The sequence below is a fragment of the Manduca sexta genome, chromosome 21, assembly GCF_014839805.1.
Source record: "Manduca sexta isolate Smith_Timp_Sample1 chromosome 21, JHU_Msex_v1.0, whole genome shotgun sequence".
NCBI lineage: Eukaryota > Metazoa > Arthropoda > Insecta > Lepidoptera > Sphingidae > Manduca > Manduca sexta.
This window is the reverse complement of record NC_051135.1, coordinates 12,271,353-12,286,387: the sequence shown is the minus strand read 5'-3', so window position 1 is coordinate 12,286,387 and position 15,035 is coordinate 12,271,353. Positions and strand designations below refer to the sequence as shown.

Genomic DNA, 15,035 nt, shown 5'->3' with positions numbered 1-15,035 from the left:
ATCGACCTATTGGAAGCGGCCCGCATCCAGCGACCTCCTGCGACTTATGAAGTAATAATGTCCACCTTGTGGGAAATAATTGCTTTCCTCAATATTATATTCTATACTAATATTTTCTTTATTAAATTGGACCGAGTTATGCCAGAAGGATCCACACACATGTTTATGATTGATGGATTGTTAGTTATATCTGATTTTTTTTTATGTATAAAGAAATGTGTGGCTTGGTTCTCACATACTTTTTTGTGTCAAATATAATAAGATCTTGGCGTATTTTGCTGAACAGTAAAGTATCACATTTGTAATAATTGCGTATTGAACCTGCTTGGTCGCGTTCTTCATTATTGAGTCGTGTCCATGAAAGCCCTTCGTGGTTTCTTGTATTAGGTCTGTCCATTCTGTTAGGCTTTCGGCTTCTTTTAAAGCAGTCGTAACAGACAATCCAGTGAGAGCAGTTATTGTCAACGGCTAGGTGCTCGGCCGCGAGGTCTCTTTCCTTCTACTTCGCCCATCACAACTTGACAAGGTTACCTGTCTGATGGCGGGCAATACGTCCAAAATAACCAAGCGTGTTTAATATGAATCAATTATTTTTGGATAATGTGTATGTGGAATTTGGCATAACCATAAAACTTAACAAATTTAAATATATAGATCAATATAATACTATAATCTACCTAGTCTATATTACACTGTAATTGTTTCAACTATTCTATTTCTTCGCTAGTTGTAATCTTAATAGTTTAATTTCTAAGTCTAATTTCTCACTTTTCCTTTCATAATATCTTGCTATGGCTAAATTACGTTTGATGATAGATATTTCTACTTTTTCTGATCTTTTACCTGAAAATAATAAAAATATTAAATTTCATAATTTGAAATAACGGAATTCAAATATAAATATAAATAATAATGTGATTAATGATTTCGAAAATGAATGTCAAGTGTAGTGGAATGTCAAAATATTGTACTTGTCAATGCAAGCCAGATCCCGACTGGAAGTCATTACAAATTCAATCTATACTTTGCTAATATATATATATATATATATATATATATATATATTACTGCAGTATATATAGTACTTAATTAGTATAGATTTGTACCGTTAATAAATCTATACATAACCAACCATCTGACTAACAAAGAATACTGAAGAATGAAACTTATTTGTATATTAAAAATAAAATAACATTACAACATAGGCATGTAATTTTGGCAAATCTATACTAATATATAAAGCTGAAGACTGTTTGTTTGAACATGCTAATTTCAGATTATATGAAACTGAATATGATTTTTTTACTATATTACCCCTGACTGCAGTATGCTAATTTTAATCCCAGAAAAATATAAAACAGGACTTTTATCTCACAAAAACAATTTCACGCGGGCGACGCCGCGAGAAAAAACTAGTAAATAAATATACGCACATATGTCATTAGTCATGAAATTGTAATTTGAAGTATGTTCATTAGGGTGATGATATGTTGATGCTTTTTTCATGTGACTTTTTTTTCTTTCCATATAAATGTTGCCAGGAAGAGATCACTTTAGCGATATGGCTGTCCATTGTATGCCATCAATATAACAAAGTAAAATCTAGTTTGTCTTTTTTTTTAACAATGATATAAATAATGAGTATTTGTATTAAATTGTTTTACACACCTTTCTTCTTAATTGATTGTTGCTCTGTAGGCATGTCAAAGAAATTTCTAGAGCTTTCTGAACTAAAGGAATCGGAGTCCTCTGATTCTATTTCTTTTTTTGCTTGCACACCTAAAAAGAATACTTGATACAATTTACAAAAATACAATAAAATACTTTAAGGTACTTCATTATATTACCTTCACATGTAGCATCTACTTTCATGCCATCTTGGGCATTTTCCAATTCAATAGGCACTTCTGTTAAGGCCAAAATAGGTTTGTTTGTGACTATGTGTGTAGGAACACCGCTAACTGCCAACACTGGGCTACCATGACTGATGCCATCACCACACAATGGGTCATTGGGCACAGTGTAATTAGATTCTAAAAGTACTGCCACTTTGTCTAATACTTTATCTGGTGTCATGTAGGCTAGTTTTGCACTGTCAATCTAAGAGAAAGGTAAAAAAATATTAGTACCTAATCTACATATCATGATTTTTTAAAATTATGAATTAAATTAATGTAAATAGTGTAGATTTCATTGCAAGCATAGTTCTAAGATTATTCAGACTCTTAATAAAATAATGACCCATTCCAAAATTGACAATTTGTGGGAATCGTCAGACAACCAATTTCTGTTTGCGACCTTTTAGATTTCCCTTTTTTCCATGCTATAGGTTTCATTTTTTACCTATCTTTAATAAGCTTAATTTTATAGCAACTTCAAAAAAAAGGTAGCAAACAAAAATTAGTTTTCCGACAACTGCCACAAATTAACAATTTTGAAATAGGTAGTTATTTTATTAAGAGTGCGATATAGAGCAGACATTGGGAGGGTTGTCATACATTAATTTTGCACTCATGCGATGGTTACCTAATCTACTGTTAAAGCCAAACACCAATATAAAATATTTCATATTTATTCCATATCATAATTTGCATGTTTTTAATATGCATTTTCTCTTTATGTTATTTCTGTATCAATATCTAAGAACTCTGTTACATCTTGTCACATGGAAATTTCAAATAAAGCAACAATTTATTTCCAATAAGTAATAAGTTTCGGGGTACAAATATGGTCCTAATGTCCGGTCTTTAACTAACTATATTTTATGATAAAAAAAATACCTGTTGATCCATAGATATTAGTTGAGCTCTTTTCCGGGCTTTTTTTTTTAAATTATCCCATTTCAATTTCAATTGCTCTTTAGTTCTAGTCCTAGTTCTACTCCGTGCATTGAATGCATGTGCCAAAGATGTCCATGCATCATCCTTTAATCTATTTGTGGCCGCGTTTGTTTCTTTTGCGTTTATAATCGGATTTTCTTGTATTAAATCAAGTAGTAAAGATACCTCGTCTTTGATCATGGCTTTTTTAACTCTCTAAGAATGAAACAAAAATTGTGTTTATCTCAAATACTTTCAAATAGTAACCACACATCACACATAATGAAGAGGAATATTTACCCGTTTATCCATTACTTATACCTATTATGATTTATAAGTATTATATTAATACTTTCCGATAAAAATACAATAATTAATAACAGAGTTAAAAATTCAATGTTTATATTTCCAAATTCCGTGCCATAGAATAACAAAAGCAACAGTAGGACGCTGTCAACACTTGTCACGATTGCGTTTTGTTCATTGAGTAGCAAAAATTGCATTTGTTTTTATTTTATTCATTTTTTAAAAAACTAAAATTTTGCAGTTAATAAAAATTATGTTTATCATATAAAAATATATTTAATATGGTTAACTATCGAAATATACATTCGTTCGTATTATCATGATAAATGCCTGTGATAGCAATAACGAAACGCAGTGACTAATGTAACTTTATATAGACTGACTTAAAGGTCGAGCTAGAAGATTTATTTTTTAGATTGTTTGTTTGCGGGTGATGATTAGCAAACAATACATATGTAACTTTGAAAAGTCCGAGGTATTTTTGAGTTTGGCATCTGCGTCCACATTCGCTTTAACAACTAAACATTTAAATTTCGAAGTTTTAAATTTAAACAAAAAATACTACTTTTATTTCTATAACACGCTTTATTTTCCTTCCCCAAACTTTATATATCGTACAAAAAGTTGGCAGCCCCACGTTGACTTCTCTAAAGATTTACATCCAGCGTGTTCCTGCAAACTTTATCAAGCCGTCTGACCAGTGACCACTGTCTGATTATCCCAACTATATTTTAAGACCGCCGTATAGGTATATTCAAACTATTATCATCCACGCTGGTACTCTCATGTGTATGATTCAGGTTCGAAGTGATGACGTCGTCTTTGTATGTGGTGACGACTGCCCGGCAGCCGCGGCGGTGGTGGGTAGAACAGATCCACCTGGCCTTTGAACCATTCGACCTGCACGAGTAGTAGTTGTACCCTCGAATCCTTAGCATCCTTCGGCCACGACGGGAGGTGATGAATTTAACTGGAAATAAAAAAAAACAGTTAGTGGGTGGTCCTATCCTGATCTTTGTTGGGTTAGAAGTCTTGGGGAGACCGATGTCTTAAAAGACTGATGACTTTTTCATGCTGCGTTTATTTTTTCAATTTATATAATAACTTCTAACGTTCAGAATCACATTATCAAAGATGCAAAATATATTAAGCAACTGTGTTGCATATTAAAAGTGCCCTTTTCCATCCGTAGTTGCTTACAATGGTTTAACATTAGATATTCTACTACCTGATGACAACAATATGAGGAAAACATAATACGGAGCATAAAATTTACGTAAAAAAATAATTATGTATGATTTTTGGTACATTTATGTTTTATAACAAATACAACAGATTTATTTTATTTCCCGGATTAAAAATTCTCATTCAACGTTAGGGTTCAGATTAGGTTAAAATTTTATCAAAATCGGTTCAGCCGTGAACACGCGGCACACATTTTCGAATTGATACAACAACGACAAAGTGTGAATAACAATAATGTATTACAAGACATTATATTATTAGTAAAAACATTAAAAGACAATTTAAAAATACAATTCAAATAAAAACATAATAATCTAGTTGTAAGTGTACATTTATTTTTAATACTTAACGATCATTATTCAAGATTTTTATATATTTAAAATGTTATTTTAATTCTGAAATATTTTGGTTAAGGTAAATAAATTATGTGAGAAGTGATGGATAAAATTTGATGACATCGCTAAAAAATAAAATTTGTACTTAACATCATATTCTTAAGTTACGACCAAACATTAACCTAATAGCCAATAATTAAGTATAAAAGATTTGCTGGTGGTAGGATATATTTTATATCCGCCGGGATAGCGACCACCGTGCACAAGGTATTAAAACACGCGTTATTGGCCCGCGTAAGTATGTCGCGTGCCAGAATCGCCCTTAGTATATCCGGTTTCAACAAGCCGGCATTATTTTGGCGACTGCTGAGGGGTAATCATCCCTCGTCTATTGTATTGAACTATTGAACCTCACTCCACTTACCATCAGATGCAGTGGGGTCACTTAACCGTATACGAGAAAAAAAAAAAGATAATTTGTTCGAAAAGTTCTTTTTGCTGTCATTATAAGGCATTGTACAGACGCTGTTAACATGTTACTTAGAAACTACATTACTACGAAAACAAGTAAAAACATGAAAACATTTTACTTTTGCCTACAACATTAAGCTTGTCGCACACTTATCGCCCTGAAACTGAATGCCGTTTTCAGTACACAAAGAATCCAAATCGCTTTTTCGATCTAGCGCGAAAATGGACCAATTGGAACAAAGTTATTTTGGACATGCTTACATATTACTTGTTTTAATCGTCTTATTCTTGGGATTTTGGAGAAGAGATTGGGGTTGTATACTAAAAACGACCGTAAATAAGCATTGCTCCGTTGTAGTATTCAAAAACAAACTTACACTACATGACATAGGGTACATTTTATACACATTGCTATTCGAAATTTGAATTTAGAACAATCAGCTTACGATTCTTAGTAAGGCATTGTATAAAATATACTATATTCCGAATAGTTAAAGTTGCTTTTTAATATAGTTTTGATATGCAAAACAATTAGTGCCTGAACGATTAGTGCTTATCAAGTTAGAAGTAATCGTTTTTGTATGACCCAATTAGTTTATAAATTCCATTTAAGGATCATTTTTAGCTATCGTGAGTATATATTTTTTTTTAACAATCTGAATCATACTGGCAGAATGGTATATTCATGATGTAATCTGTACTGGTGCTCAAATGATTGTGTTTAGTGTTTAAGGTGGTGATGACGTCATCGAACGTGTTGACTGCGGCCCGGCATCCTCGACGGTGGTGGGTAGAACAGACCCAGCGCACCCTTGCGCCTAGCGACCGAGAAGAGCTGTAGTTGAAGCCTTGAAATCTCAGCATCCTGCGCCCGCGCCGGGACATAATAAATTGTACTGAAAAAAAATGATTCGTTAGAACGAAATCCATACTCCCCCACCCTCCCCGATTGTTAAAAGAAACGAAATTAATTTTGAACTTATTTATTTAAAGTTTATGATTGATGACAACATTTTGAGGTAGGTCATACAAGCAAAAATAACAAAATAAATAGTTTTTAAGCAGCTAAGTATCTAGCACCGGTGTTACGTTGAGACTTGTTTATTGTACTTAAGCAAACTTTTTGTATAAAGTTTAAGGTATAATAAAATGTACCTACACGCAGTTAACTTCGTAGACAGTAATAGTACGCCTTCTAAAGAAAATAAAAAAGAAATACCTACTGAAAAGCCTATGAAAAATAATATTAAACTTTTTTACTGCTAATCGTCCCAGTATTAAATGTCTCTAAATAAAGTATACGAAAGTGGACTTTAATCTATGTGACATACAGTAATTGCACAGTACCTCGCAGAACCAGTTGACTGGTTCGAAATTCAAATCTCGAAACAATGAAGAAAGATATATAACCTACATACTGTTACATACTAATAAGTCCGTTTTTTCATACTGTACTTTAGACGGTTTATTTTTGGGCCATAAGTTTGCGGCAACTTTTAGGCGCAGTTTCAGAACTAAGCATTATTAATAATCATAAAAATAATTTAACCCATTAAGAATGCGATGACATATTTATAAACGGCATCAATAGTATACAATAATAAAATTATCACAAATTCGTTAATATATAATTTAAAGCTAAGGAAGAACGTGCCTGTAAGAAAAGCATCAACAAAACTTACTCATATCAGTTTCTGCATTTTACCTTGGGCCTACACTCTACCATTTTAAGTGGTTTCATCAGATGAAATCTTAAATATCCCTGTATCTATTATGTACAAATAATATCTCCAATCCATTTCTGTAGGATTAGTCGATATATAATCTAGGAATGTTTAGTATTATCACAAATTTCTTAATTAATACACATAAAACTATTCTATTAGAGCTGATTTTCAATGAATACTACATTATTGTAGAGTAAAATAGAACAAAGCTATTAAAAAAATTCAGTCACATAAGGGCTGGTTTTCACATATTCGGTCAATTATAATTTGATGTTATATAATAAATTATACTTTCGGTCAGATTATAATTTATTTGATGGATTACTTTATCTCATAATCGAAAATAACCCCAAATAATTAGTGAAATTCTTACTTTTATATCCAGCGAGGTATTATTAGATAATTAGTTTCATCTCATTGAAAAATCAACTCTAATGAAGATAGGCTGGAAAACTTTTAACTCCTTCTTGTCCTTCTAGTAGTATTTGCATTATATTCATAACAAAAACTAGGATAATGTATAGGTCCATGGTTGTGTTTAAATTTGTTGAACACTATGACGTCATCAACAGATCTGACGTAAGATTTACAACGCCTCGACTTGCGATTGCAGCAACGCCAGAATATTCTCATGTGTCCTTCAGAGTCTTTTTTGCTTGTATGTATTGAGTACTCATACCCGTTGAGAGCTAGCATTTTGTTTCCTCGTTCTCCTACTATTATTTGTGCGTTGTCTGTGAAGAAATATAGTTATTAAATACTGGTATTATAGTATAAGGGAAGACAAAAAAACAATAAACCTCTTTATAAATCTATATAATGGCAAAAATAAGAGACAAAAAAAATAAAATGCAAATTTAGTACTTACCTTTAAAAGGCTGAAAAAAAGTAAAAATTATGTTTTAATGTCTCCTTATAGGCTTTTTTTATTTATTTTTTTGCACTGTTTTATAAGTATTGTGAAACCGTCTCAATTGGCTGAGTGCAAGAATTAGGTAAACAAGATTCGTTAACTGTGTTGCACTCTAATATCGGGCTAATTACAGGTGGAGGATGTAAATTATCTCATAAATTAATGTTCTGAATTAATTTTCAGATTTACTTTGATCGAAATATATTATGCTCTTGCAAATACATAATATTTTATAAAGGCGCGAATACGCATAATGAAATTGAGCTGGTTCCCTAGAATATGCAAAACAAACACGGCACGGAGGTCCCTGTCGTGCAATGTGAATGAATGTGATTGGTCGAGCGACTAACGCGTGAGTCACGTGTTAGCATCTCGACCAATCACAATGAAACGACACAGATTTTCGTGTTTTTGTCACATTAGAAGGGGGTAAAAAAAATCACATTAAATTTAAACAGCTTTATTCATAAGTAATGCGAAGAAATATTATTGTTGAATATTTTCAAATACTTTAATATAAATTGACTTTCGGAAATACGTGTTTAGAATCAACAGGGTGTGTGTGTACATTTTTATAACTGACAAGTTTATTATCTATGGTCGTGAGCCACGCGCGACAGCCGCGGCTATGTCGGGTACAACGCCATCTGTGTTTTATACCTCTCCTGTAGTACGTGTTGTCTTTATGAAGGGTATACCTGTATCCCTCACAGTATATCATAGGGTTGCCTCTCAACGACTTAATGAAGAATATTCGTGGACCTGAAAAAAAAGATTAGTAGATAGGTTTGGGAGTTACGTGATTATGTAGTGTGTATTTAGTTTTAAATATTACACCTACCTTTTGTACTTGATAGGATTTTTTTTCATAAATTGTACGATCATCATTTGAATATTTCTAAATAATATATATTTAATTAAACCATGGACATAATGTGTGTTAGTATAGTCAGCCACAAAAATAGCTGATCAGATTCAAAATCTTAAAACATAACATAATTTATTTTTGTCTTAAGTAATGTAAACACTTTATGATATAACGAAATCTTGGAAAGCATATAAAAGTATAGCATTATAGGTGTTTTAACCTTTTTAATTTGTTCAGCTGAATATACAACATTTAAGGAAAAAAACTATAATCTCAAAAACGTATTTTAGATTATTAATATATTTATTATTTAAGACAATAGAAATTGACAGATTAAAACCAGCGCTGCAGTATTACATAGGTGGTATTGCAGTATATAGCTGAATGGGAGGCCCAATGGTGCAATAATTGTTTTATATGTTATGTAGGATTTTGTGTTTTTAATTTTTATCTTTGTTTGAACAATAAACTTCTTTCTTTCTTTCTTTACATACAGAATACCATTCCACGCCAATTTCACGAAGGTAACAAGACACGACCGCGTTACGCGTTTACAATGTCATACAGAATAAGGACCCAAGACTGTGGACTGTGATTAACAAATTATTTTAAAAATATCTTACGTGTTTTTCACGTATTTAAAATCATTTATTATAATTTTAACATAAAATAGTTATATGATCATCGATGTAGATCGTCTCCTACAAATGTACCTCCTATACATATATGTATGTGTATCAAATTTACTAAAAGTTATTTAAATGAAAAATATAAATAGACCTTTCATTTGTATTCGAATGAGTTTTGCTCGCGGCTTTACTTTAGTGAATAGTTTTACAATAATTCCTAAATCATTGTCGCTATCCATAGTGCCATCTGAACGACAAAAAAATATTCCACTGGAACTAATTACCGGGATTAAGTAGTTTATATGGAAATCCAGGATGTGGTCTAACCTTGTGATAAATGTCATCTAAATCCATTTAGTGGTTAATGCGTTTATTTCGAACAAACACAATAATATTATGTTATAAACGTTTCACAAATATTCGCTTCTATAATAATAGTATAAAGTATTAGTAAGTATAAGTCACATTTTTAAATAAAACAAAACACAAAAACAAATACAACACGCATTTATCCCCGAAAGGTTATGCAGAGGTGCAACCAGGGCACCCACTTTTGGCCAAGTATGTTCCGTCCCATGATGTGATAGGGGACGAAGCTATCACCACGGGCACAAATTCCTGACTCCGGGTTAATACTGAGCAGAAAAACCCAAATATCATTTTGCCCGACCCGGGATTCGATCCCAGGACCTCAGAACCGTACTGCGCAAGCAGTACAACTACGCCACCGAAGCAGTCATTTACATTTTTAAATAACCTAATATAAATTAACATTCGCAAATACATAATTAGAATCAGCAGGATGGGTATGTACATTTTTATAACTGACAAGTTTATTATCTATGGTCGTGAGCCACGCGCGGCAGCCGCGATTTTGTCGGGTACAGCGCCATCTGTGTTTTATACCCTGCTTATAGTACGTGTTGTCTTTATGGAGGGTATACCTGTATCCCTCATAGTATATCATAGGGTTGCCTCTCAACGATTTCATGAAGAATATTCGTGACTCTGAAACAGAAAAATGTTTATAGATAAGTTTTGGAGTCATGTGTCGTTATGTTTAATCTATATATATTAAAATGAATCCCTATTTCCTTTGGTCACGCAATCACGCGTGGCTGGACCGATTTCACAATTTTTTGATTTGGTTATTATGAAAGAAAAAAATCAAAAAATTGCGCGGAATATTAGAAAATTTAAGAAAACTTAACGAAAATATTAATTTTATATAACTGTCAATTGTTTGAAATAACTGTCAGCGATTGACAAAATGCGCGCTGGAAATTCATAGTGAAGACGGGACAACATCTGTCGGGTCAACTAGTTTACAATAAATATTACAATAAGGTAATATAACTACTTACCTCTTGTATTTGAAGGGAAATGAAAGTATAACATTGTTTTACAATTTCCTCATATATTTTAATAAGTAAACAAAAACACAATAATAAAGTAATTTTAAGACAAAATCAACCTGCAACCTTTGGTAATGTTCTAGTATACTCAGCCACAAAAATAGCTGAGCAAATTCAAAATCTCAAATCACTTGAGTAATTTTTTTCTTTATCTATATAATAATGTCAATTTCAATAGAAAAAAATTATAATGTAAAAAAATATAGACGATTTGTTTTTTTTACTTCTTCAACTGACTGTATTAAATTAAGAGAAAAAATAGTAGTTTTGAAAAGGTATTTGGAATTATTAATGTATATTTACATAATCATTTCAGCTTTTAAACAATTCGGTAGAGCCCATTAACAAAAAGCAAATGAACTAACAGCGTTATGAGCATAAACACACAAAAAACAATAATAATTTCGTCTTGTATACATTTTGAAGCAAAAATGCTTTTGCGATGTTCTTTGATCCACTCAAACAGAGAAAAATTTACTTAAAATCTTAATTTATAAAAAATCTAAAACAACTGATAACATAATAACCGCGATCCAAACATTTTTGTTGCTGATATTAAAGTATTAAATTACCCATTTCCTACAAATTAATTTATTCATTCAATTGTATAATTATTGTAAAAAAATATTTCTTTTTAACCAACTTAAAAAAAGGAAAAGGTTCTGAATTCGACTGTTTTTCTGTTGTTTTTTTTATATTTTAATATCTAAGGAAATCCAGTATGATTGTGAATATTGTTTATAGACAGGATTTTGTCTTCTACCATGTATAAAGCAGCTTTGCAGTGCCCAGAGTGGTTGGTGCACCGCCACCGTTCCTTCCCAGTGTCATATTTGACGTACTGCTGGGAGAAACGATGTCCGTCCACGATCAAAATCCGCTTACCCCTTTGGGACGTTTCGAAATAATACGACAAGCCTGAAACAAGAGGTTGTAATTAAAGTTGCAGATGGTAGGATATATGTTATACTCGCTCGGATAGCGACTACCGTAGTGTTAAAACCATCCATAATGGCCCACGTCAATGTGCCGCGTTCCGGGATCAGCCTGTGTATATCCGGTTCCAATAAGCCAGCATAATTGTGTCGACTGCCGGGGGTAATCATCTCTCGTCAGTCGACATTCTATTGGACCTCACTTCATTTACTATCAGGTGCAGTAAGATAACTTTGTCGTGTTTGTATGAAAAAAGAGATTGCTTTGTATGTGGGAGTTTCGGCATTGTTTTTTTTCGGTTGCCAAGCTGTTGGAGTAATGTAGCTTTCTAAATAAAAAGAATTTTCAAAACAGTTCAATAGTTCTAGAGATTTACTCTAAAACCTAACCAACTAAACTTTCTTCTTTATAATATTGGTATAGTCAAAACTGTAATTTTCATCGACTTTTCCTTAAGTTTGAGAATGCCTGAACATGGTTTGAAGACATAACACGGAAATATGTAAACATATAAAGATATTCCTTCTACGACGTTTAGTAACACACGCAACACGCATTTGCGAAACATCTGTCACAAAAAAACATAATTACAATGAAATGTTTAATTAAAATTAATAATCTCCTACAAATGTTCTTCTGAATTAATATTCGGGCCTTTTCGGCTTCGGGTGATTGTGTTCATTGAAGCGCTGCACTATCCACTTGTCCACAGTGAATACTTTCGCTTTGCATCCATACCGAGCTCTAGTAGAGCAAGTCCATCGCCGTTTGAGTGTTTTCGCTCGCCACCGAGTGTCGTTGGCTTGGGTGAAAGTGTAGCCATCGAGAAAAAGCATCTTTTTCCCCCTCATTGATGTGACAAATTCAGCTGGAATTAATATATTGATTATTTTCGGGTCTGTAAGTAGGTAATGTTTTCTTTAAATACGAATTGATAGGTCGGCAATACAACAATTTTTTCGGCTTTTTACGCTGTCCCGAATATTCCAATTCAGGTATAAATTAGATGAAAATTTTGAATATTCGGTTTGTCTCTCCTTTATCTTTTTAAATTAAACACGTTATTTATTAAACATAATAACATTTATTTACAAATCTTTTATATATTTTAAATAAAATTTTCCAAATCTTTCTTGATAACATTATTTCTAAGTTGTGGGCATCATAAAAAATATACTGTCATGACAATATTTATATCGATGAAATTATTAATTCAAAGACAGATTAGGATTACTGACTATATCGGAGAGAGGGCTTAGGCCTATTTCTGCGGGAACAGGCTTATATTTTCTATGAAGTACAACGAATAATCATAAAATAAAAATAACTACTAAAGAGATGAAAATTATCGTTAAAGTCTGAAGTTTTGACAAAGTCCGACCACCACCCGAATATTCTTACTAGAAGTACACATTCAGTCCATCACAAAATTAAACTTACAATAAAAACAAAATCACTTTAGTATATTTCAGTAAATAATGATACCTCTTGTACAAAAATAAAGTCTATACTATAGTTACTATTCGGACCTTTCGGCTTCGGATGATTGTGGTCGGTCGTTCCCTGCACTATCCAGTCTTCTATAGTAAATACTTTCGCTTTGCATCCATACCGAGCTCTAGTGGAGCAAGTCCATCGTCGTTTGAGTGTTTTCGCTCGCCACCGAGTGTCGTTTGCTTGCGTGAAAGTGTAGCCATCGAGAAAAAGCATCTTTTTCCCTCGTTTTGATGTAACAAATTCAGCTGAAACGAGTTTTCTTTAAATTTATTAAATTTGCATGCATAATGTATTTTAATTAAATTAAGTTAATATATTAAAGATTTCCTTTGTTTTCTTTTTTTTTTACGTATTTGACGTTTGTTAACAATTAGAACAGAATGTAGAAATAAAGTAAAATGTAGAGAACATGACGTTACATATTTATTATATAGTTTATAAATTCTTTACAATGAAAATTCAAATTTTAACATCGGATTATGACTAAGTATTTGATGCTTTGCAGTGACATTAAAGACGAAAGTGAAGGGTGGGTTAATTTAACATTGTACCGGCTTTTACACTGACAACAATCGAGAACTAAATCATCACTCGTTAAGATTACTACGCGTCGAAATGTTCTATACTTAGTCCGCAATTTGGTCTTCTTGTCGTTTCGGCTTCGGATGATTATGGCTATTGATGCCCTGCACTATCCAATCATCGATGGTGAACACTTTCGCTTTGCATCCGTAGCGCGCTCTGGTAGAGCACGTCCAACGCGTTTTGAGAGCCTTCGATCGCCTTCTCTTATCGTTTGCTTGGGTGAACGTGTACCCATTCAGGTACAGCATCTTCTTCCCTCTCATTGAAGTAACAAATTCGGCTGGAACAATTATATTGTTCAGTTTCCGATCTACTTTGAGAATATCTAAATTACTTTTAATGATAATTAATGGAAATTAAGAAGGAAGAGGTCGATTATTTTTCGGATAGTAAAGGTGTTTATGAGCAGTATTGACCACTTACCATCATGTTTCCCACTTGGAAGATTACTGGAATACTTCTATAAACAAAAAAATAATGGTCACAATAGTGCCTTTTTAGTTATATTTAGAAGTATACAACAACAAAAAAAACAAAACAATTACTATTCGAGTACGTTTATTTGAATTAAGATTACTGTTGAGAACTAAATGATACATAAATAAACAGAACACATTCTTAACCTAATATGGCTTTAAATAAAGTTGTAATTGCTAAACTTCTGCCAGTATGATAAGTCCCTCTGCTTATTAAAATTGGGACTGTGGTCGTGTTGGTTTTTGACGGACACTATGACGTCATCAACGGTGTAGACGACCGCTTTACATCCGCGGCAGAAGTTCGTGGAGCAAACCCAACGTTTCTTTATTTGATTATCATTTTTGCTGTCTGTCTTCTTATGATAGAAAGTGTAACCTTCTATAGATATGAGTGTTTTGCCACGTCGCGACCTCAGAAACAGGGCTGGAAATAATTTTTTAGGTTATTTTCTTTTCAATTAAATAGTCGTTTTATAAACTAATTTAGTTTTATAACTAACTTGCATAAAATAATTCGAGATATAACATTAATTTGGTGAATTAATGTTATATACTTATGTCTATTATGATTGGTGCTCACTCACAGCAGTTTTCAGTAACCGATCTCAATCTCAATCCACAATCCGATTCCGAGAATGAACCAATCAAAATGTCATTTGTCAGCATGTAGAGAACCTTGTTCTGATTGGTCCATTTTTAAGGTAGTTCGAGAAAGTGATTGAGATCGTTTATCTGATTGGTCCATTTTTAAAGTAGTTCTAAAAAGTGATTGTGTTCGTTTATTGAACAGGCGGTTAGAGACTAACGTCA

The 15,035-nt window shown here is 32.6% G+C and overlaps 2 protein-coding genes across 2 annotated transcripts; both read right to left on the bottom strand.

Annotated features, from left to right (window-relative positions):
- Window positions 1-349: 349 nt before the first annotated feature.
- LOC115447235 lies at window positions 350-4,121 on the bottom strand. Its single transcript, XM_030174229.2, has 5 exons — window positions 3,120-4,121; window positions 2,781-3,035; window positions 1,848-2,100; window positions 1,669-1,779; window positions 350-843 (listed from the first exon to the last, which is right to left on the bottom strand). Exons 1-5 carry the CDS (start codon window positions 3,129-3,131, stop codon window positions 713-715), a joined length of 762 nt encoding a protein of 253 aa, XP_030030089.2. The 5' UTR covers window positions 3,132-4,121; the 3' UTR covers window positions 350-712.
- Window positions 4,122-5,824: 1,703 nt separating this feature from the next.
- LOC119190096 (FLYWCH-type zinc finger-containing protein 1-like) lies at window positions 5,825-13,374 on the bottom strand. The gene is made up of 5 exons (XM_037441153.1): window positions 13,185-13,374; window positions 10,220-10,321; window positions 8,477-8,578; window positions 7,494-7,637; window positions 5,825-6,072 (listed from the first exon to the last, which is right to left on the bottom strand). Exons 1-5 carry the CDS (start codon window positions 13,372-13,374, stop codon window positions 5,825-5,827), a joined length of 786 nt encoding a protein of 261 aa, XP_037297050.1.
- Between the last annotated feature and the right edge of the window lie 1,661 nt (window positions 13,375-15,035).

Bases quoted from the DNA above. Each gene is read 5' to 3' on its own strand.
- LOC115447235 (XM_030174229.2), bottom strand. The intron at 2,101-2,780 runs GTATTTTTTTTA...CCTTTCTCTTAG, and splicing joins TAATATCTATGGATCAACAG to ATTGACAGTGCAAAACTAGC. The intron at 844-1,668 runs GTGTGTAAAACA...TATTATTTTCAG, and splicing joins ACAATCAATTAAGAAGAAAG to GTAAAAGATCAGAAAAAGTA.
- LOC119190096 (XM_037441153.1), bottom strand. From the start codon at position 13,374: ATGCTTTTTCTCGATGGCTACACTTTCACGCAAGCAAACGACACTCGG. The intron at 8,579-10,219 runs GTATAAAACACA...CTTTTTTTTCAG, and splicing joins CAACACGTACTATAAGCAGG to GTCCACGAATATTCTTCATT. The intron at 7,638-8,476 runs GTATAAAACACA...ATTTCTTCACAG, and splicing joins CAACACGTACTACAGGAGAG to ACAACGCACAAATAATAGTA.